Source organism: Mustela erminea, chromosome 18, assembly GCF_009829155.1.
Source record: "Mustela erminea isolate mMusErm1 chromosome 18, mMusErm1.Pri, whole genome shotgun sequence".
Taxonomy (NCBI): Eukaryota; Metazoa; Chordata; class Mammalia; order Carnivora; family Mustelidae; genus Mustela; species Mustela erminea.
This window is the reverse complement of record NC_045631.1, coordinates 13,581,060-13,602,379: the sequence shown is the minus strand read 5'-3', so window position 1 is coordinate 13,602,379 and position 21,320 is coordinate 13,581,060. Positions and strand designations below refer to the sequence as shown.

At 52.0% G+C, this 21,320-nt stretch overlaps 1 protein-coding gene across 6 annotated transcripts in view; it reads right to left on the bottom strand.

Moving 5' to 3' along the window:
- EPN2 (epsin 2) overlaps window positions 1-21,320 on the bottom strand; it is an 82,801-nt gene that overhangs the window by 42,522 nt on the left and 18,959 nt on the right. For 3 of the 6 annotated variants that reach the window (XM_032319654.1, XM_032319658.1, XM_032319657.1), the window contains exons 2-3: window positions 3,362-4,126; window positions 1,400-1,570 (exon numbers count right to left, since the gene is read on the bottom strand). In XM_032319654.1, coding sequence (XP_032175545.1) covers window positions 1,400-1,570; window positions 3,362-3,956 — 766 coding nt within the window. In that variant the 5' untranslated portion in view covers window positions 3,957-4,126. Of the gene's footprint in view, window positions 1-1,399; window positions 1,571-3,361; window positions 4,127-12,826; window positions 12,973-21,320 lie in introns of those variants that run through there. The other 3 variants (XM_032319659.1, XM_032319660.1, XM_032319655.1) reach the window with 2 other exon arrangements.

Sequence of the window (21,320 nt, the reverse complement as noted above, 5' to 3'; positions counted from 1 at the left end):
ATCCTTCATTTCTGCCAGAACCAAAGGAAGAGAGACATGCACAACAGCTGTGTACCTGGAGCCACCTGCCCGTCGTGTGTGTGCAGGGGAGGTATCCGGTGGAAGAGAAGCAGACGGGACCAAGGCCCGTCCGATGACACAGGTTGCGGTCCTTCCCAGCCACAGCGGGAGGGACGGCACAGAGGCTGAGGCAGGTGGGCCTGAGGTTAATACACAAATGTCCCAGGAAAGCCAACCTGCTGCCAGTGAACCCAAGACTCGAAACAGAACTCCCCAGTTACTGACTCGACCCTGGAGTCCTGGGGAATCTTGGCAGCCTGCCCAAAACAGCCCCCAGAGACCTGGGGGAAGAAACGGTGTGTACCTGAAAGGCCTCTGTGTGAGCCTTCAGACTTGTGACCATCCACACTCTCCATGGAGCAAGGCTGGTCCTCCGTACAAAATCCCACCGCGAGGGGAAGACAGGAGCACAAAGGGAAACACCCCAGAGCTAAACCCAGTGATCACCGGCATACCCAAGTCAAACGAGCTGTAATATTAATGAGGCATGAATGAACCGTAACTGTCTCCAGGGCTGAATAAAGGCTAGCCACCTTATGGGGAAGTCACACAAAGGCTCCTCATCTGTGCCCCTTCTTGTAGGAGCATAAGAGAACAGACAGCTTTCTTCTCTACAGCCAGGCCCCACTCCGGGGCTGGAGTGGACTGGGAACATTTTCTTGTAGGTAACAGGAAAAAAAATCTGTTTTCACTTTAACCTGCAACAGTTGTAGACTCTGATCACCATACATTATTAATTAGTCAAAAGAGAAGCCCCACTTTTAGTTACCCATTGAATTAGGTTATCTTCACTGTGACCTAGAATTGACAGTACAGCTAACTCTCTGTTTACCACGGTAATGGGGATTTCTGGAAGGATGGCAGTTAATTGAGAAGCGAGAACAATCCCATTTTGTCCTCATCAAGGCACGTAATCACTGCATCAAGGACGATGGCTTCCAGCAACTGTCCACCGAGGCCCTCGGCTTTGCCCGGTGTTGTTAGATTTCAATCTCACTTTTCTGGCTCAACAAGCCAAGTGGTGTCCAGCCCCCACCACACCTGGGCCTGGCCCACAGCAGAGCCCCCTCCAATTTTTCTGGGCGTGGGGACACAGGGAAAAGCAAGGGCAATCACGCGTGCCTTAGCCAAATGACAGCAGAAGTTATAGCAAGTGACAAAGATGGTCAGAGGGGAGTGCCTAGGGAGAAAGGAACATGGGGCCCTGGGTCCGCAGGAGGCTGGATGGAGAGGCCCAGGAGAAGATAGGGAGAGAGTTGGCTGTACTGGACCCAACAAGCACACCCCCAGCAAGCTGCCCAGCATTTCTAGGAAGGAGAAAAGCAAACCGCCGTCCCACCTCGGGCTGCGCGGTCACAAGTGAGGCAGGGCTGGGACCAGTCGCCATTTGGGCGGGCGGCCAGCCCCAGGTGCGGCAGGAAGGGGTGGCGCTGGCTCAGCGGCTGCAGCTCCTCACTCTGACCCAGCGGGGCCCCTGCGCGGTGCTGGGGACACAGCGAGGCCTCGGGCGCTGTCGGGCAGGGACACACACACACATACACACAGAGAGAGACACGCCATTAGAGGGAGTGGGAGCAGCAAAGTGTGGGCTGGGGCCAAAGCCCCACGTGCTCAGGGGTGGCCAACAGCCTGCTGACCACATTCTGACCCTGAACATGCAGCTCAAGCTCAAGGTCTGAGGGAACCGGAAACTGTGAGAGCTGGGACCGTGGCAGCATCCATCAGTCCAGTGGAAGGCCAGCAGGACCTGTGACTGGAGCCCAATCTGGACCCCCAGGCTCCTGCACCTGGACTGTCCCACAAGCTATCAATGAATGGGATGCTGTCTCAGCTCCTGCTTTGTATCCTCTGGCTTCCCGAAAAAAGTGACCACAAAAGCGATGTGGAGAGCAGAGCAGCTGTCCATGGCGGGACAGTGCAGATGCAGTCACTTCCCAAAGAGGCAGCTTGAGACCAACTCAACCCACAGCGGGCCTTTCTGGGGGACAGAGAGGCTACATGAGAGAAACAACTTCCCTCCTTACAGGGCAATCTTCATTTTGGGGGGCAACCTGGCCCTGGTGGAGAGGCAGGTCACAGTTCATATCAGGCAGTTTCCCGGAGGTCACAATCTTTGCTTCAACAGAGCAGTTCAAACTAAGAGGGAAACAACAGTAACTAGAAACAGGACAAGAAAAATGCTAACCTCTCCGAGCCTTTCGAGCCTTTTGTAAGAATTTGGAATTCCTAGAGGCAGGAAGTCTGCCTTGGGGATGCAAATCTCCCAGCTGCCACATCTCTCGAAATGCTGCTGGTGGCAGTAGGGTGTCACACGGAAGCCTGCAAGCAGGAAACACTAATAGGTGGCCTGGTCACAGAGCCACCAAATAACCAAGGGCCAAGGGGAGTCTGTCAGGCGACAAACAACTTCCTTAAAATGAGAAAAAAATGTGCTGTTATGGCGACACAGTGTTACTGATTCCAGAAAGAAAGGTGGTATGGGGGCCTTCTGTTGTTTCAGCCAGAAGACACAGTGTGTGCGCCACCCCCGCACAGGCCACCTGTCTTGACACTGCCCTGGGACAGCAGAGGGGCGCCCGTTCCCAGGACCACTTTTCGTGAATGCCCAGGACGCCCACACGGCTCACAGAGACCAGCTTCCGTCAGGCCCTAAACTCCACATCTCTTCCCTGAAATCTTGTCCAAATGTGGGTAAGGACCCCTCAGATTCCCACATGCACAAATGAGCAAACAGAGCAGCCCCACCCAGAGCAGCCCCAGCCATGCAAGCAAATCACCAAGAACACTCATCCCCATGTCGGAGGAGAAGGCCTTGCTCACACGGACCCCTGTGGAGCTTTCTGCCTTCTCCCTCTTTTACTGAGACAGAGACCTCCCGTCTCCCTCCCCTGGGATGCTGAAGGAGAGTGATGCCCTGGGCCAGACGGGAGACCCACAGCCCAGGCATCAGAACAACATTTAACAGATTAAAGAAACAAGGTTATCAAGAAGGAGCATCCATTTCCTCCTATCTACCAATCGCCGGGCTCCAGCCCTGCCCAGGGGTCCTGAATTGGACCACAGGGCAGAGGAAGGTCTTGAGACTCCTGAGCCAGAGCTGCCGAGGGACCCAACACCCTCCTGCAACCATAAATGGGTGCAGACCACCGACACCGTTGTCCGGAGAGCCAAAAGTGGAGAACGGAGGACAGATGCAAGCTCTGGCTTAGCCCAGGGGCACCCACCCTGCCCACCACCCAGCGCTTCCGTGTCTGTGCCCAGCACCCTCTGGCAATGGGTGGGGAGCGTTTCCATTACTCACAGCCGTGGTAGGAGGCTGGAGACCCTCCGGCCTTGCCGTACTCCTGCTCCGAGTAGCTGGTGGACAGGTTGGGCTGGCTGGAGCCGCGGCCGAAGGTGATCTGGTTGCTGCCCATGCCCGTGGCGACCTGGGCCATGCGCTCTTTGGTTTTGAGAGCCTGGGCCCTCTCGGCCTTCAGCCGCTCCTCGTCCTTGAGGAGGCCCACCAGCTGCTTTGACTTCTCACGCACGTTGATGCCCTGGTCCTTGCCGTCGCGGTCGATGTACTGGAAGTCCTTCAGGGTCTGGATGGCGAAGATGTTCTCCCGGCACTGCTGAGCCACCCGCTCGGAGCCCGTCTTGATGAGGTAGTCCAGCAGCGTCAGCGCCTTGTACACGTGCCGCCAGTTCTTGCCATGGTCGTTGAGGCGCTTCCACACCATGCTCATGATCTCCGAGAACGCCACCACATTGTAGGTCAGGTCGGCGATCTCGGTCATCAGGGAACTGGACGGGCCCCACGGGTCATTGGAGGTGGCTTCCCGCACTTTGATTTCAGCTTCCGAGTAATTGTTCACAATGTTTTTCATTTGCCGTCTGATAGAGGAAGTCGCCATTTTCACGTTTCTTTGTGACAAATGTCAAGCCCTTCAAAGAGAGAGACGCTCCTGTGCTGGGCAAGTTCGTGCCCTGCGAAGGTTCAGTCTCCGTGACAGGCGTGGAGCACGAGCCTGGGCAGTCATTTCCTCCACTGAAGCCTTAGGTCCAAGAAGCCAGAAGCCATGACCTAGAGAAAGAAAAAAAGAAACACTCCCTGTAGCACGAGCTCCCTGGGGATGGCAGGAGGCTTGGCTCTGGTCTTTCTGTAAAAGGCAGATACAGAGGTCTGGCAGGATCAGGGGTGCGGGGATGACTGGATATGCCCCAGCCTCCAGAGGAGGAAAGAGATCCACCTTTTCCAAAATTACAACAAAATCAGTATTACAAGTTAACAGTGAATAAAATCTAAACTCGAGGTCAAGCCTTTGGCAGACAAGTAAACGTTTTAACCATTGTTCTAATTTTCAAAACACTTCCACTGGCACGGCTCTGCTCTGGATTGTATTTTCATGCTCAGCAAAAGCCAGCGACAGAAGAATCCTAACACCGGAGGCGACTCGGTCCTGACAAATTTTAAATTATCTGTGGGAGCAAGAAAGCCCCTCATTTCAGATGTAGCTTACCTAAAAAATGCCTACCAATACCTCTTTCCCTTCTTAAGTAATCCCTACACCAACACGGGGCTCGAACTCATGACCCTGAGATCAAGTCACATACTCTTCTGAGCCAGCCGGGTGCCCCTAAGATGCCTAATTATGCCTTTGAAATTGTTCAACATCTGGCCTTAGTCCACCATGTTTCTACCTGCCCAGAATGTTTTCTGTGAGCACTTTTCTCCTGACTTTTTATGAAGGTTTCCAACTACTCTGGCAGAGAGCATAGCCAAGGCCCTCTGCTGGGCTTTCGAGGTCTCCAGCACCCGGCCTGAGCTCATAAACCCTAGAAAAAAATCTGGTTCTAGCCCACTCCCCTCATCTCAGAGGGGAAAAACTGAGGCCCAGGGTTACACAGTAACGGGTCCACCCAGTCCCCACTGCTTCCCCCACAAACGCAAATCCCCTCTCTCCAGAGAAGAAACATTTACTGGGCTAGCACGAGGTTCACATCTCTGACAACCGGCTTTGTCCTGTTCACCAGAGATCACCCAGTACCCAACACTGTGACTGACATGGACAGAAATGGTGCTGAATAAATTAACGAAACAGACTGAAAAAAGTGTCCCTGTCCTCAGGAAGGCCACAGTCTGGCAGGGGACAGAGGTGGGCACAGGGGGTCTGAGGATGCAAAGCTTGAGCCACCAACTCCACCGGCGGCTGGAGGCTGTGAAGGCAGGCACAGGAAGGAGTTTCTGCTAGAAATGACTCTCGCAGTTATGTCTTCAAAGCTGAGGAGGGCTTGGCGTGGGAGGGGAGTGGGGTGGGGTAATGCAGATTATCCCTCATCTATAAAATGAGAAAACTGAGGTCCAGAAGACTCGGGGATTGCCCTAGACAGAGCAGCACAGCTGGAGTCTGGACACAAAGCAAGCGCCCTCCCCCTGCCCATCCCCCACTCCCACCTGAGGGACGAATTCTTGGCTCTTCTGGCTGTGGAGCAGCCAAAGCAGCCTTGGGCCAGACTCTACCTCACTTCATGCTCATGAAAACCCTCCAGTAAGGTAGAGATGAGGCGCAGGAGGACCTCAAGTCATGAGGTCAAGCTGACTAAGGTCTCCTCCTCCAAAGCAGCTCTCTGCGGGGTGTGGGGGGATGGGAGATAGTCCCTGCTCCCTCCTCCTGCAGTGGTCCTCGTTCTCCACACCAAGCTGCTGTGCTGCTTCTGCCAGGGAAACAGCCGATGGTCCCCTCCTTCCTCCTCTAAAGCCTCAGGCAGGCAACAGGAACATCAAAAAAATAACTAAGTAAACGTAAATTGTTGGGGTGGGGGGGGGCGGGGGGGTGCAGAGCCACAGGAAACGCAATGATCACTTATCACATATGACCATACAAACAAGAGACAGCTCATACAATTTCATCCTGGTGACAACCCATACATCTGCTATGGCGAACATGGCCTCCACTCCAGCCTTAACTACGCCAAGAATTCTGTCTCCATCCAAATCCGCAGAATGGGGTTTCGGCGCAAGGTGGCCATATTCCATCTCCCCACGGATCCGGCCTCCTCCCATAAACCCTCTAAAGCCTGTCAAAGGACAGGGATAAAGATTTTCACGGTGACCTGCACATTTGTTTCAGTTCGGTTTTTCATTCACAGCAACACTCGCCGCTGGCAGAGATGGGATGGGCCCCAGAAAGCAAAAAAGAACCCTTTGATTTTTAATGAGCATCAGCCAACTTACGGCGCAAATACTCATCAGAATCAGGAGTCACATTCAGGTGTGCTTAATGCCCAGGGGCCACCAGGCAGTTCCATTTGTCCCTCCATCTGCTGCGCAGCAGGTATGATCATCCCACCCTCCGAGAAGCAGGAGGAGCAGGGATCCACCGCTGAAGAGGTCCTCTGTTACCCTCCTCCAGGTCAGGAAGCAGCTCTAAGCATGACAGCACATGGTCCTCCTAGTTAAAAGGCCTCAAATGGTTAGAACTATAATGAGGAAAAAAAAAAAATTTCCCGAGGGAGAAACAATGCCCCAGGCTCTGCTGCCCTTCTAGCCCAGCCACCTTGAGCCTAGTGTCCTCCTCTGGAGAGGTCAGGGGGAGGCCATGAGGCTCAGCCAGGGCATCCACCAAGCCTCCTGGGCTTCTAGTGGCAAAGAAAAGGCACCAATTCCTCTGATCAAGGGCCGGAGTGCCCTCTGCCCTGCCAGACACAGGCTGGCAAAGGAATTCCAAACAACAGAGAACCCAGGGCTGCGGACCTAGGCAGGGGTTTTCTCTAACAGGCTCAACTTGCAAAGACATCTGTTAGCACTCTCTTTGAAATGTTTTGGCCTTAAGAAGAAGGGAAAAGGTAATAAAACATTCCTTACAGTCATAAAAATATATAAAGCCCGTATAATTGGAACGGCTGCCTGCCACTTTCTGAAACCTATCATAGACCAGAGCGGCTTTCAGGATGGGCACACGGTGAGAATGGGGAGATGTGGGGAGAAGAAACTCCCGACAGGAGAAAGAACACCAAAGGCGCCTCCACGAAAACATTTTCTAGGCCAATCAGGTGATGCACCTCACTGGGAGACTCTGGAAATGGACACCACCAATTCCGGCCATGAGAAAAGCTGGTGACATGGGAGCAGACGGCAGGACCCCAGCCCCGGCTGCATGCACTCAAGGCTCTCCCAGGCGGCTCCAACTGAAGATAGGGACGTGGGCGGCTCCGTCGCACTTATCCATGTGGACCTCAGACCTTGCTCTTCCCATTTTAAAACTTCTCCCCCGTCCCAGTCTCAGGACTGGGCTGTCAACACCTAAATATCTCCTCTCCCAGCAAACATCTGTCAGGCACGTCCTCCCAAAAGCCAGGCCTGAACACACTCCACCCTCAAGCATCCACCCTGTACTATTTCCAGAACCTAAGTTTCGTTTTGTTTTTGCTTTTTTGAGCAGTGTGTGTGCTTTGCCTTCCAAACTTTCCCTCTCAACCTGCCAGTTTTCTTCCCTTTCCAGCTGAGCCTGAAGTAACCAGCACAGGACCATGTGTTAACTCCTGGGCTCCTGACTCCAGCCAGGGAAGCTGTGGTCGGCTCCCAAACACCCAGTCATTTATAAGGAGCTTCTGTTCAGATATGGGGAAAGCAGAAATCACGGGAAAAATAAACTTTGTTAAAGGTTTAAGACCAAGGGGTACCTGGATGGTTTAGTAGGTTAAGCGTTGCCTTCTTCTTGGGTCATGATCCCAGCATCCTGGGATCAAGCCCTGCACTGGGCTCCCTGCTCCTCGGGAAGCCTGCTTCTCCCTCTCCCACTGTCCCTGCTTGGGTTTCCTCTCTCACTGTCAAATAAATCAATAAAATCTATAAACGAACAAACAAACAAACCAAAGGTTTAAGACCAAGATAGCAACAAAGAAAGGGGGAAAAAAAGAAGGGGGCTCATTTCCATAAATTACATACCAACAACTTGGGACAAATGCCATCAGAACATCAGAACCAGAAACGCCTTAAGAAATGGAAGTTCCATTGGGGCACTGGAGTGGTTCAGTTGGTTAAGCATCCGACTCCTGATTTTGGCTCAGGTCACGATTTCAGAGTCATGAGATCACGCCCCACACCCGGCTCTGCACTGGGTGTGGAGCCCGCTTACGATTCTCTCTGCATCTCCCTCCCCCTATTTACCTGTGCTCGCTCTAGTAAGAAATTTGAAAAAATTTAAAAAATAAAAGAAATTGAGTTCTATCATCAGGAATTACGTAGAACTATTTCATTGTAAGTGATAAAGTTTGTACAATTTTGTTACAACTTTAAATATTTTCTGAATGGAGACAAGTTAGAATTTCTATTCAAAGCAACACATTCTTCTGCACAGGGGCCAGAGGACATCCGTTTATTTCCCTGGATGGTATGACCAGGGGACCCTCATAACCTCCCCCACTCCAGCTCCAGCCTGAAGAGCATGTTCCAAATTGTATTAATCATTCATTTTATTAAGAATCAAGGCTTCTGATACACGTGATGACCACCAGTAATCTCGCTGAATTGATAAAATTTTAAAAACGGCAACAAAACTGAACGTTTCAGCTGGCTTGGGGAAGTCTTACCATGGGTGATGCACATTACTGTCAGGCCTTCCAAAAGACCCTTGGGAGCTCTGGATCAAAAGCCACAGTCGCTTCGGTATAAAGGAAACACTCATTTTTCCACAGTCAGGCCCCAGTACTAGAAAAGTTTCTTTAAGCCGAAGAAATATTTCACTTCTGTTCTAGAAATGGAATCTGCTGCCTCTGCCTATGCAACATCCATATCCCCTTGACTCAGAAAGATCCTTGGTCTTCCATGGGGAAGGTGGGCAGTTGTAGCCCCGATCAGAGTATCACAGCCTCCCACCCAGGGGGCTAGATCAGGGTCAGGCGCATGGTCCAGCCTCGGCTGCCCAAGCTGCCAGAAGCCACCAGAGGCCCAAGGTTTCCCTAAGTCTAAAAGGAACGCCAAAGCAAGCAAAGGGAAGGAACAGGAGCAAGACAGAACATGACTGGAACCGCTGGGTCCACCTGCAACAGAAGCCACTTCTGCACGTCTCTGCAGCAGTAGCCAACATGGTCAGCTGTGACGTGTTTTGATCAAGGAGCCTGAGCACAGCCAAACACCAGATACACGGTGAGGGGGCCTCCCCTGAGCCTCCAAACAGGCCTCAGGTAGAAGCACAGGAATACCAACCAGCCTCTCCTCTATCACACCTGACCTGTCACCTCAGGCTGACCCGGGAGCTGCGTCCTTCCCACGGAGGCTCGTCACTCCTCAAAATGCAGACACCCCAGCCAAGGTCTGGCCATCACCCTTTGTCAGAGCGGCTAATGATAAAGCAAGACCTGCATCGTGACATTTGCAGGGGCAAGCCGGGGAGGAAAACCTCTGAAAACACAACCAGAATTCAAACCACACTGAAGACTAGAAACAGGCTAAATGCAATAGCCAAGAGAAAGAAACTAAACAAACAAAAACTTCCAAGGCCAGAGTGGTGCCCCTGGAGGCAAGAAGAATTCCACGGAAATGTGCTCCAGGGGTTTGTGGAACTGGGTGGGGAAATTCCTTCCAAATCTTGAGTTCCCCAATCCCTGCAGAAGGAGGCTCTCTCCCACCCAGGTGGGTCTCTCCTCCCCTCGGGGCTTCTGGGATGCGGAGGCATGATTCTCACCCCATCCGCTGAGGTCTCCACCACATCCTTAAGAAGGTTTTGGCAGTGGCTTTTCAGGGATCGGGGACCCTCATCGGGGGTCAGGGCCAGCTCTGAGGCAACAGCAACAATTAGCTCTCCTGACTCCCCAGAACCAGTCACGGGTCAACCGATCCAACTGTGATAGTCCGGACGAGACCAGTAAGTATCACCGAGCGCCCTGGTCGGACAATCATCCCCCCAGATGACAGCCCACACTATCTGTGCCTGGCAGCCTCCCGTGACTGCATGTGCACGTAATTCTCCTCTGGGCAGATGACAGGGAGAGCAACGGGAGGGGGTACCGCCGCCTCGCCTATAGAGTCTCACCAGGGCCGCCCGTGGTCGGCCACCTACCAGAAGCTCCTGGCTCCCCACACATGGCACCTCGGTGGGCAGCACTGAGGGGATGTGACACTCTGACCAAGCGCCTGTGGGGACTTCTGAATATCCTGAAGCGAGTGCCATGGTGTCACCGTAGGACACACATAAACAGTAAGTTCTGGAACACTATGCAAGCCTAGTTGGCTTTCACTTTCCTCTGCATGCAATCCATGAGTGAGGAAACATCTCCACCTTCCTACTGGGGAAAAGGGTACCACGACCATGACAAGGAGACTCAGTCAGGGGTGGCTGAGACCACAGCTCACATGACCAAACCGAGCCACTTTCCAGAAGACAACGGTCCAGTTAGGACAATATGGACAGTGCCACATTCTTCTCCACAGTAATCACTTCAGACTAAAAAGAAAGGACTATTATGAGCCTGCATCAGCCAAAAGCTCCCAGTAACTCGGAGCCTAATAACCATCACTCATGCAGGGGGAGAAATGAAAAGGAAAAAACAAAACAAAAACAAAAATAAAAACAAAAAAACCCTTTACATCCACCAGAAAAATGGTGAGACTCAGCCAAAAAAAAAAAAAAAAAAAAGAATGTTCTCTTCACTAGCTGAACGGAGAAATAAAATTTTTTATCACCATCCAAAAAGTGGGATTTAAAAAAAAAAAAAAAAAGGTAGGGGGAAAACACACACATACTTGACTTCCAGATGATAAAGCAGTTCCCCTTAAACTGCCCCTGCACCTCACCTCGATCCCTTCTAGGGGACAAAAGCCCCAAGGGGGGGGCCGTTAACCTACCACCAGGTGGAGGTGAAGGACTCCAGCCCCTATGCTGGGCAGGGCCTGGCCACCCACGAGGCAGGTGGGCCTCCCACACAGAGCCTCCTGGGCAGCCTCTGCCAGGGCCTGACAGTCACTGGAACAAGTCAGCCAGCCTCCTGCGACTTTCCGTGTTCTTAATTTTTCCAGACGCAGAAGAACTGAAAACACACACGAGGAATTTCATCTTTCTTTACCAACGAGCCCTGAGCATGGGGGTCTCAGAGAAGAGCAGCCTGTGGGTACAGATTACGCAGGTGTTAAAATGCACTCATTTTTCAAGCTCATGTAGAAGTGGGCAGGGGGAACGCGCCTGGGTGGCTCAGTTGGATGGGTGTCCAGCTCTTGGTGTCTGCTCGGGTCATGGGATTAAGCCCCGTGTCCGGTTCCATGCTCAGTGCACAGTCTGCTTGTCCCTCTGCCTCCCCCCACTTGGCTTGTGCACTAGCACACACAGACACACACACATCCCCTCTCAAATAAATGCAATCTTTTCATAAATAAGTGTATATGTGCACATACATACGCATGTATCACGTGAACCAGGGTCAGGAGCCCTGTTCTGGTCATTCTGGCTGCACCCTCATCTGACGCAGCCTGACACAGTTTCACTCTCTGATTCAGGGACAGGGTGTGTCAAGCCATACCTCCCCTGCAGGGTCAAGGATCAAACACCTTGACAGCTGGACCAAGGCGATGCATAAACATGCAATAAAGGAAAAAAGAACAGAATATTTTTAAGATTATTTATTTGACAGAGAGCACGAATGAGAGAGGGAACATATGCAGGGGGCGTGGGAGAGGGAGAAGCAGGCTCCCCACTGAGCAGCTGTGGGACTGGGATCATGACCTGAGCCCAAGGCAGGCGCCCAACGACTGAGCCACCCAGGTGCCCCAAAAAGAAAATTCTTTATTGCTCCCTACCTCCCTTTTGTTCTTCCAAGTAGTTTTGCAAGTGACCAATTATGGACAGTGTTCTTAAAAAAAATCATGCCAAAATGCAAACAATGTGGTGTTGTAGACGCACAGAATCAGGAGACAGGAAACCAGGGCTCTCTGAGGCACCAAGCAAGCCAGTGACTGACCTCCTTGCTTCTAAAATGATGAAGCAGACCAGCTGCTCTCCCTAAGGCCTTCAATTTCCCAGACCCTCTTTCTGACAAATGGCTCAATCCCTTGCCATCTCCATGGTGTCACGGGGAGCCCAAGCTTCTGGCCAACCCCAGCCACAGGTCACTGACTGCAGGACTAGAATTTTGGCCAAGGTTCCTCTTGGTCTAGGGAGGGCTCAATGGTGGGCCAAACAGCAGGGCTTCCCGGGCTTTTGGAAGTGTGAAGCCTATCCCTCAGAGCCTTTCCCTCTCCCAGGAAGGCAGTTTGTATGTGACCCCTGGGCTAGAAAGTCTCTATTTCTAACATGCTGTGACTCTGTTACTAGAAATACCCACTAATAAGACAGCAATGCCACCCAGGGACTGGGGACCACAGAACGGGGGCTTCTGACAGCTAGCCACACCCAGCCCACATCACGGGGCAGGCCCAGCTATGGGTCACACTTCGAGCAGTGCAAGGTTCCAGCTTGAGACATTTGAAAAAAATGCAAAGCTGCATGGGAAAATTTAGATTTCCCATGATTTCGGGCTTAATTTAGCCCTGGCTGGTCAGTGTGATGGCACTAAGTCCTGGGCTGCTGCCATCTCCTGAGGAGCCAGAGAGAGCACGGGGAAGCAAAGCGAGGGTGAGCTAAGGGTCCCCTCGGCCAGGACCCCACAGACTCGGTTTCAGGCACGGCGGTGACTGAACACTTCTCAAAAGGAGCTCAAGCTTGCCAAGAGGAGCCTTGTGGGAACGGAACAGGTATTTCCACCCTTTTCAGTACAAAAGCAAAGCCAGGAGGAAAATGACTGGTTCGCTCACCTCTACCTTGCCACCAGCAGCTGTTCCGGGAGGTCGTGTGGGGTTCTCCTCACCATGGCCATGAAGGAACGAGGCGGATTTCTGTGCGCAGCAAGGGGGGAGTAACCTCCACAGACACCAGATACATGGGACCCTCAAGGGGTCCCCAGGGCCCCCCACCCCCCACCCCAAGAAGCAGGGAGGTGGTGGACGGTCAGGCCAGAGCCTCAGAGACCAGAGGACAGGCTCACCTGAGCAAAAGAAAAAAAAACCGAGAGGCCAAAATTATCCTAAATTTGGGCCCAGGCTAAGGTGGGGAAGGATGAGACTCCAAGGTTAACTCTTTCTATGCCACCGTGTGCCACACCCTCTTCTGCAATCACTCTCATTCTTACTGGGACAGCCTGCTCCCTGTCACTTCACAGAAATCCCTGGCCCACACACCGGCCCCCACCACACACCCCACCCACCTGCTGCCTCTCCCACCTGCATTCTTCCCACCACTGTCACTGGACCGGCTTCCTCACCAGAGCCCACATTTAAGCATCAACGCCCTGGGCCACCAGTCGCCATTTTGTCACCAGCCTTGATTCTCAGCAGAGCCCCGCTCTCTACTGGGCATTTTCTGGCTTGTGTACCTGCTTATCTCCTATGCCCCCGACCCCCACCTCTGTGAGAGCAGAGTCCTGCCTATCTTCCCCTCGCTCTCCTCTGAGCCTAGCATACAGTGAGCACTGGGTAAAGCCAGGGGCAGCCAGAAAGAAAATCTGAAAAATGACCCGTTTCCCTTTTTGCTCACTATCACGGGAGTTCAAAACAGCTGCTCACCGCAGGCACTGCCCTACATGAAGCCTCCTGGGTGCTCACGTCAGGAGAGTGGACAGTCGCCCAAGCTGGCACCCTTCAGGGCTGCAGGAGAGCCGGAGAGCAGAGACCACTCCCGACGGCCTGGGCTCAGAAGCAAGGCTGGCCAGTGTGCGAGGGCTAACACAGGGGCTTCTCAGGCTGACCCTAAGCACCGACATCCTTCCTTTTCCAGCGGGGAGAGCTGAGGCAGGCCGATGAGCAATCCTTAGCCTCTGCGTCCACACCTGTCGGCTGTAGCCAGCAGCTGCCCAGGCAGACAACGGCAAACCATTGGTGTCCAAATGCCTGCCTCCTGTCCCCGGCAGCACCGAGGGGACAGCATCTGTAGCAATGTTCCTCGGCCTATCCCTGAGGACAACGCACAGAGAATGCCCCAAGCGGGAGCGGAAAGGCCGCAGAAGCCTCTCGGTGAGAAATGTGCCGGATGCCTGGGGTCTGCTGGGGTGGGAGGTGCGCAACCACCTCCCTCCCGAGCACACAGACCACCTGTTAAACGCGGTCTCCATTCCAGCTCTTGCCCTTTGCGGCTGGCATTTCCCAGAAAGGTCTCAGACGGGCTCATTCTTTGAGACCAGTAATTGTCACAGAATACCATTGGAAGAGCAATGGAAAAAAGAAGAGGCCTCTTCAAGAGAAGCCAGCAAACCAGTACCTGAGGCCTGACCATCGGCTGTGCAAGTTCAAGACCAGACGTGTGACCTCATGAAGTCTTCCTAATGGTCTGAGCGGGAACGACTCTTACCACCCTCGTTTTACAGACGGGGAAGCTGATGCACAGAGAGGCTCGGGAACCGGACCAAGCTATGCTGCCAGCACGGGTTAGGACCAGGATTTGACCTCAGGCCTCTGGCATCTGGTCCCACACCGGGATTTCTTCTGGCTTCATGCCAGTCCAGCGCCCAAAGTCGTGACAGCGATGAACCTGTCCCTGCTGAAGCTGCAAGTCTAGGAAGGCGCCTCCTGCGTACATGTTTAAGAGGCCAGAAGACGGCGGAGAAGCTACCGTTGAGCTAGAGGTCCTGTCCCCAGTGAGCTCACCAGACCCAGTGAGCAGAGGCAAAGTCGCTAGAGTTAGAAGGGTCTCAGGTCTCATCTACATGCAGACACCGAGGTCCAGAGCAGTTTAACGCTGCACCCAGATCAGACTCGGGCACTCCCAGCTCCTACCAGCATGGCCAACCAAGGAAACGGGTTTTAATGCTCTTCAAAGAAAGCTTCCCCTTGAAAGGTGTAAGGTACTGTAGGCCAGCAATACAATGAAACCAGTCAGGAAATACCGCAGAAACTCCAAAGCTATTTCTAAAAATGTGCTTTAGGGGCACCTGGGTGGCTCAGTTAGTTGAGTTTGACTCTTGATCTCAGCTCTGGTCGTGATCTTGAGGTTGTGAGTTCAACCCCCCGGCTGGGCTCCACACTAGGAATGGAGACTACTTAAAAAATAAGGGGCACCTGGGTGGCTCAGTGGCTTAAGACTCTGCCTTCGGCTCAGGTCATGATCTCAGGGTCCTGGGATCGAGTCCTGCATTGGGCTCTCTGCTCAGCAGGGAGCCTGTTCCTCCTCTCTCTCTCTCTCTCTCTCTGCCTACTTGTGATCTCTCTCTGTCAAATAAATAAATAAAATCTTTAAAAATAAATAAATAAAATAGAATTCAAATTTTAAAATGTATTCTTGGGGCACCTGGGTGGCTCAGTGGGTTAATGCCTCTGCCTTCAGCTCAGGTCACGATCTCAGGGTCCTGGGATAGAGCCCTGCATCGGGCTCTCTGCTCAGCAGGGAGCCTGCCTCCCTGCCTACTTGTGATCTCTGTCTGTCAAACAAAATCTTTTTTAAAAACGTATTCTTTAGAACTCACATCTTTAAGAAAAGATGTCTCTTTGGCTGTAACCCCGTCTCCTACTAAGTGAGTCACATCAACTTGAACAACCTAAAAAACCTACATTATTCCTTTGAAATTGGTGCCGTTCTCTGAAATACCACTCAGAAAAGACTAGGTCGCAATGCTGAAAGGTAAACTTCCTTTTTTGGTACAAAATAAAAATATTATTTCCCTCCTTCCTCCTCTGCTGGACACATTCCCAGTGTTTTATTTACTCTGCAATACTGACTGGATATATTAGGAGGAAATGTTCCTTCTAACTCTTAAATGTCAGAGTTTGCCCCAGAAAAGGCATGAGCCAGCCCTAATGTCTTCTTGCTATTCCTCTTGTTTGCTTCGATTTTTATTATGTACTATTGGATACACATAAAAGATTAAGTGCAAACCACATGTGAGACACAAACCAAAGGGGCCCGTGACACCCACATTCTCCTCAGGGCATTGCATGACCGCAATGCCCACCCAGAGGGGTCCCTCCCCTCCCTACTTCCTCTGCCCCGGGCACACAGTTCAGGTTCTGAGTTCTACAGTCCCTGGTATTTTTTAAAAAATATAATTTTACCACAAGTGTTATAAAACCAAATAACGTAAGTCTTCCACAGCTTGCTTTTGTCATTCAATGCTGAGTTTCTAAGACTCATCCACATTGCTCCTCCATATGGTGGGCTGCAGTCTACCCATTTCATGTTCGTATTTAACAACTGACCCACGCACTGTCCCATCCACGGGCATCTAAACTCTTTCCAAATTTCTGCCATCACGGATACGTCTGAAGTGTGGTCTGTGCCTCTGTCTCCTGGGACACATGTGCAGAGCTGTTCCCGGATATGTTCCTGAGAGCTGAAGAAACAGCTCAGCCCATTTACAGAGTGTGCAAATCTCTCTGCATATCTTAAAAATATTTTTGCTGCCCTAATTTATATCATTTTATCGTTACGGAGCAGATCTATTAATGGTTGAACAAGCACTCTTTACACACTCAGTGTGTAAAGAACAATGCCCACAGGCCCGGGGGGTTGGGGGTGGGGGAGCTGCTGTTAGGGAAGCACAAGGCGTGCTTTCTGGTCTGGGCTGGGGGTAGATCAAAGGCAGGTTACAAGCTGGGTGCTCCAGCAAGAAGATCAGGACGGGCTGCAGGATTTGGCAGGTGCATCTGAGGCAGTGGGGTTGAAGAATGAGAGGCACGAGCCTGTGTATGGGGGGAGAAGGCCATGCAGGTAGAGCACAGAGACAGTGGGGGGTCCAGAGTGCAGAGTCCGCAGGGGGCAGGTGGGCTGGTGGAGGCCACAGGGCTTCATTTGGCACACGACAGAATCTGGACTTGCCTACTGTGCTTATTCACTTTCAAGATTTTAACATATCGGGATGCCTGGGTGGCTCAGTTGGTTAAGCGGCTGCCTTCAGCTGAGGTCATGATCCCAGCATCCTGGGATCAAGTCCCACATTGGGCTCCTTGCTCGGCAGGGAGCCTGTTTCTCCCTCTGCCTCTGCCTACCACTCTGTCTGCCTGTGCTTGCTCTCTCGCTCTCTCTCTCTGACAAATAAATTAAAAAAAAAAAAATCTTAAAAAAAAAATAAAAGATTTTAACATATCCCGGTAACAACAATAACAGGGGCTAACACACAGCATGCACTGTGTGCCAGGCACTGTCTTAGGAACTGTCTCACTGAATTCCTACTATACGTGGCACTATTGTCGGTTTACTATTTTTCTTTAAGTCCATTTCCTTTTGACACAACTGGGTGGCTCAGTTGGTTAAGCTCTGGCCCGGGTCGTGATCCCAGAGTCCTGGGATCGAGTCCCACATCGGGCTCCTTGCTCAGTGGGGAGCCCACTTCTCCCTCTGCCTGCCACTCCCCTTGCTTGTGCTATTTCCCTCTAACAAATACATACAAATCATTAAAAAAAATCAATAAATTTTTTTTTAAAATCCACTTACTTTTAAATTCAAATACCCACTTTAACAACATATGACGAGATCAGGGATCACTGCAATGGCATTGGAAGAGGGGGGCCTTCGTGTTTCGTTTTTGAGGTATCACAAAGAGCACATAATACTCACCATCTTCGAGTGTCAGTTCACACCTACAACTGGGCACAGTCACAGCGCTGAACTACCATCAACGCTAATTCCAGAACATGACCATCACCCCCAGAAGGAAACCTTACCCGTGAGCAGACCCCTTCCCCTGGCCTCTAAGACGTTCTGTCTCTAGGGATTTGCCCATTCCAGACATTACAGATGAATGGAAATCATCCCATCTCTGGCCTTCAGTGTCTTGCTCTTCCACTGAACGTTTTTTCAGGGTTCGTCTGTGTTGCATTACGTATCAGTACTTCATTCCTTTTCATGGCTGAATAACTTTCCCCCGTACGGACACATGTTTTATCTGCTGTGTTGGAGGACGTCTGGGTTGTTCCCCTCCCTTACTGGCTATCACAAATAGTGTTGTTATGAACATCTGCATCCAAGCGTTTGTACGGACGTACATGTTCAGCTCTCCTGGGCATACACTGGGGAGTGGACCTGCTGGTTCACACAGTCAGTCCATGTTGAACTTTCTCAACTGCCATAGTCCTACGGCATTTCTAAGATAACTGTGAAAATGAGTAACGTTCAAGTGCGCACCACTTAAAATTATTTTAGGAAATATTGTTGGAACGAAGCTACGGAAGCTGGCTTTTGTTTTGTTTGGGAGCAGAGGAATGACGCTGTTGGAAGAGTATTTCTGGAATCCTGACCAAGCAGCACGGGGTGAGAAGGCCAGGGTGGGGAAAAGGGAGGGTGATCTGGACGGAAGACGACTTACACCGACCCCAAGGGAGGCGATGAAGGGAACTGGGGCCTGAATGTGGGTGTAGCAGGGCAACAAAAGGGCAGGAGACCTCAAACATAAACACAGAGCAGGAGACTCAAGCCCTGATGGCCACATGTCAGTGTGGGGTCCAACAGGTGGGGGTGGAAGTAGCCAGGAGAACAGAGGCTCCCTGCATGGAAGATAAATGTGGGAAGGGTTTACAAGTTTCAGGAGAAGGAAAGAGCCAGAACCGGTGGTTTCATTTCAAACAACCAAACGTAGCTGGAGGTTCTGGCAAAACAGGCATGAAAAAGGCCGACTGGCAGCCGTGGCAGCCGGCACCTAGAGCTGGGGAGGGGTACTGGGATCCACATGTCCCTCTCGGAGGGGCATGTGAGAGCATCTGGGGAGAACAGGCAGATCAGGGACTGGGACAGAACTCAGGAGGCTAGCAGTCTCTGGGCGAAGTCCGACAAGGGCCGGGGGGTAGGGGGACAGGAGACATAGGAGAACCCCCAGAGCAGGAGAGGGGAGAGCTTCTGGGAGTGCTGCTGATCAGCAGGGACAGAGGAGCATTCAGAGGATGTGGCAAGGAGCATGCTTCTCGGTGCCGTGAGCAGCAGCGGGTGACTGGAGGAGCCTGGCCTCCTCCTAGTGACGCCAACCAGTGGCTCAGACACCCTCGTGAGGGAGGCCCCACGGAACTTCCCGCCCCATAGCTCCACGGCACTTCCCTCCCCATAGCTCCACGGCACATGCTACCTCCTCCCCAGTCTCAGGGCAAAACTGGACCCATCACCCAAATTCCCCTTCCCACCAGGGATCCTCTGCTGGAGGATCCACCACCTGCTGCCTGCTGGGGCTTCCGGCTCTCCCTCCACTTCTTCCTTCTTCCTCCCATGACCTCTGGACTGCAGCTCTTGGGGGACAGAGGCCCCGACTGTCTCCACACTGCTGCCTGCCTCACAGGGCCTGGCACGGCGCCTGGCACACATCTGCCACAGGAATGAATGACTCCACAGGGCACCAAGTCCAGCCCACCTGCTCACACACTCCCTCCAAACACCCCTCCTGGCATCCTGTGCTCCTCTCCGTACCTCCCCCCACCCACCAAACCTCCAGATGCTCTGACGGAATATAAAACACAACCTGTCTATGCTGTAGTTCAGAAATAACACTTTGGCAGAGTGGAATGATGGCCGCTCTCCCCACCACTGTCTGGCCCCATCACTGAATCTTAGTTTTCTCTGGAAAAATGGGAATGGTACCCCACAAAACACCATGAGACAGTGGACAGGAACAGGTTGTGAGAACTGGTGAAAGCTTTGGCTTCTACTGGTTGCCATGCTTGTCCACATCATTAGCAGGCCCGTGGCCCCTTGCCACCCATCGCCAACTCAGAAAAAGAGTAAAGCAGGACCAAGCCGATGGGTCGGGGGGGATTTCTGAGTCAATTTCACACTAAACTGAACAAGCAGAAACAAACAGCAGTCTGCAAACCATCTTTTTTTTTTTTTTCCCTAATTCTTAAAAGATTAAAGTATGCTGCCAAATGTCAAAACACAAAAGCCAAAAAGAAATTAAAGTTGTTATTTTCCTTTTGGTTTTATCTTCATTAGCCAAATGCTTTTGTTCAAACAATGTTTACACTGCCATTGTCCTGATTTGTTTAGAAAAATAATAAAAGGGGGCACTTCCAGCACGGAGGCCTGAGCGCGTACACAAATCTGCCCAGTTTCTCCTGGGCCCAGAAAATACTCCAGTTGATAAATCTGTTGCACCAGAGGCTGAGGAAGAACTGTTTACTTGCCTCGGAATCCTCACCGGCCACGTCAGTACCCAAGCCTCCCCCTCCTCCAACCACCCAGGGGATAAGCAGCCGTGAGAACAGGGCAGCTCTTCAGCACACTTATGCCTCACAAGGAAAACGTGAACCAGACGCCTGGGATGGCTTGGGGACGGCCTGGGGATGGCTTGGAGACGGCCACTGAGCAGAGAGCCCAATGCGGGGCTTGATCCCAGGACCCTGAGATCATGACCTGAGCTGAAGGCAGAGGCTTTAACCCACTGAGCCACCCAGGCAGCCAAGGGGTTATGTTAGAACCACATACTCTGTGCTGACTATGTGCCCAAATTCTGCAGGGGAGGCATTTTACAGGTGAGAAACGAGATGTTGAGTAACACAGAGCATGAGCTGGGGGGACGTCTGTGCCCCTACCAGAGCCACAACACGCCCTGTGGAAACCCGGGACGAGCCCAGTCCTTAACCTGGGCCGATTTAAGGTTACTCCGGTGAGGCTGCCTTTCTCCTCTCCCATACCATCATCACACACTCCTTCCCAAGCTGCTCCTTGGAGGATCTGAGGTCTTCTTATGGACCAGCTTTCAAGGCTGACCCATTTCGTTCCAGGTAATTTCTACCCTGGAGCTCCCGCCTGACTGATGAACCCTTCCTGGCCTGACCTGTCCCCTGACCTGGGGAATCGCTCTCCTGGGTCCCACAAAAGCCCCTTGTTCTTCGCCATAGTAATGAGTTCTACTCACCAAGTATTTCCAGGTCAGGTCCCTCTGCATTTCTCCACCCCTCTCTGAGGTCAGTCATGGCACCAGCCAACAAATTGTGCCAGAAGTGACATGTGGCGTTTTTCTGTCAAACACTTTAAAAGCCAGCGTGTGATTCTCTGAGCTTCCTTCTCAAATGGTGGTGATGGTAGAGGCCTTGAAGATGGACCTCCTTATCTACTCGTGGGAAGGGAAACCATGTCCACACGCAGACCTGTGCACCAATGTTCACAGCAGCACTGCTTATGACAGCAAGGTGGAAAGAGCTTTGTCCGTCAGCAGATGAACGCATAAAGACAATGTGGTGTAGCCATAAAATGGAAAACTGTACAGCCTTAAAAAGGAATGGAGTACAGATACATGCTACAACACGAGAAACTTTGAAAATACACTGAAGAGGAGACAGCCAC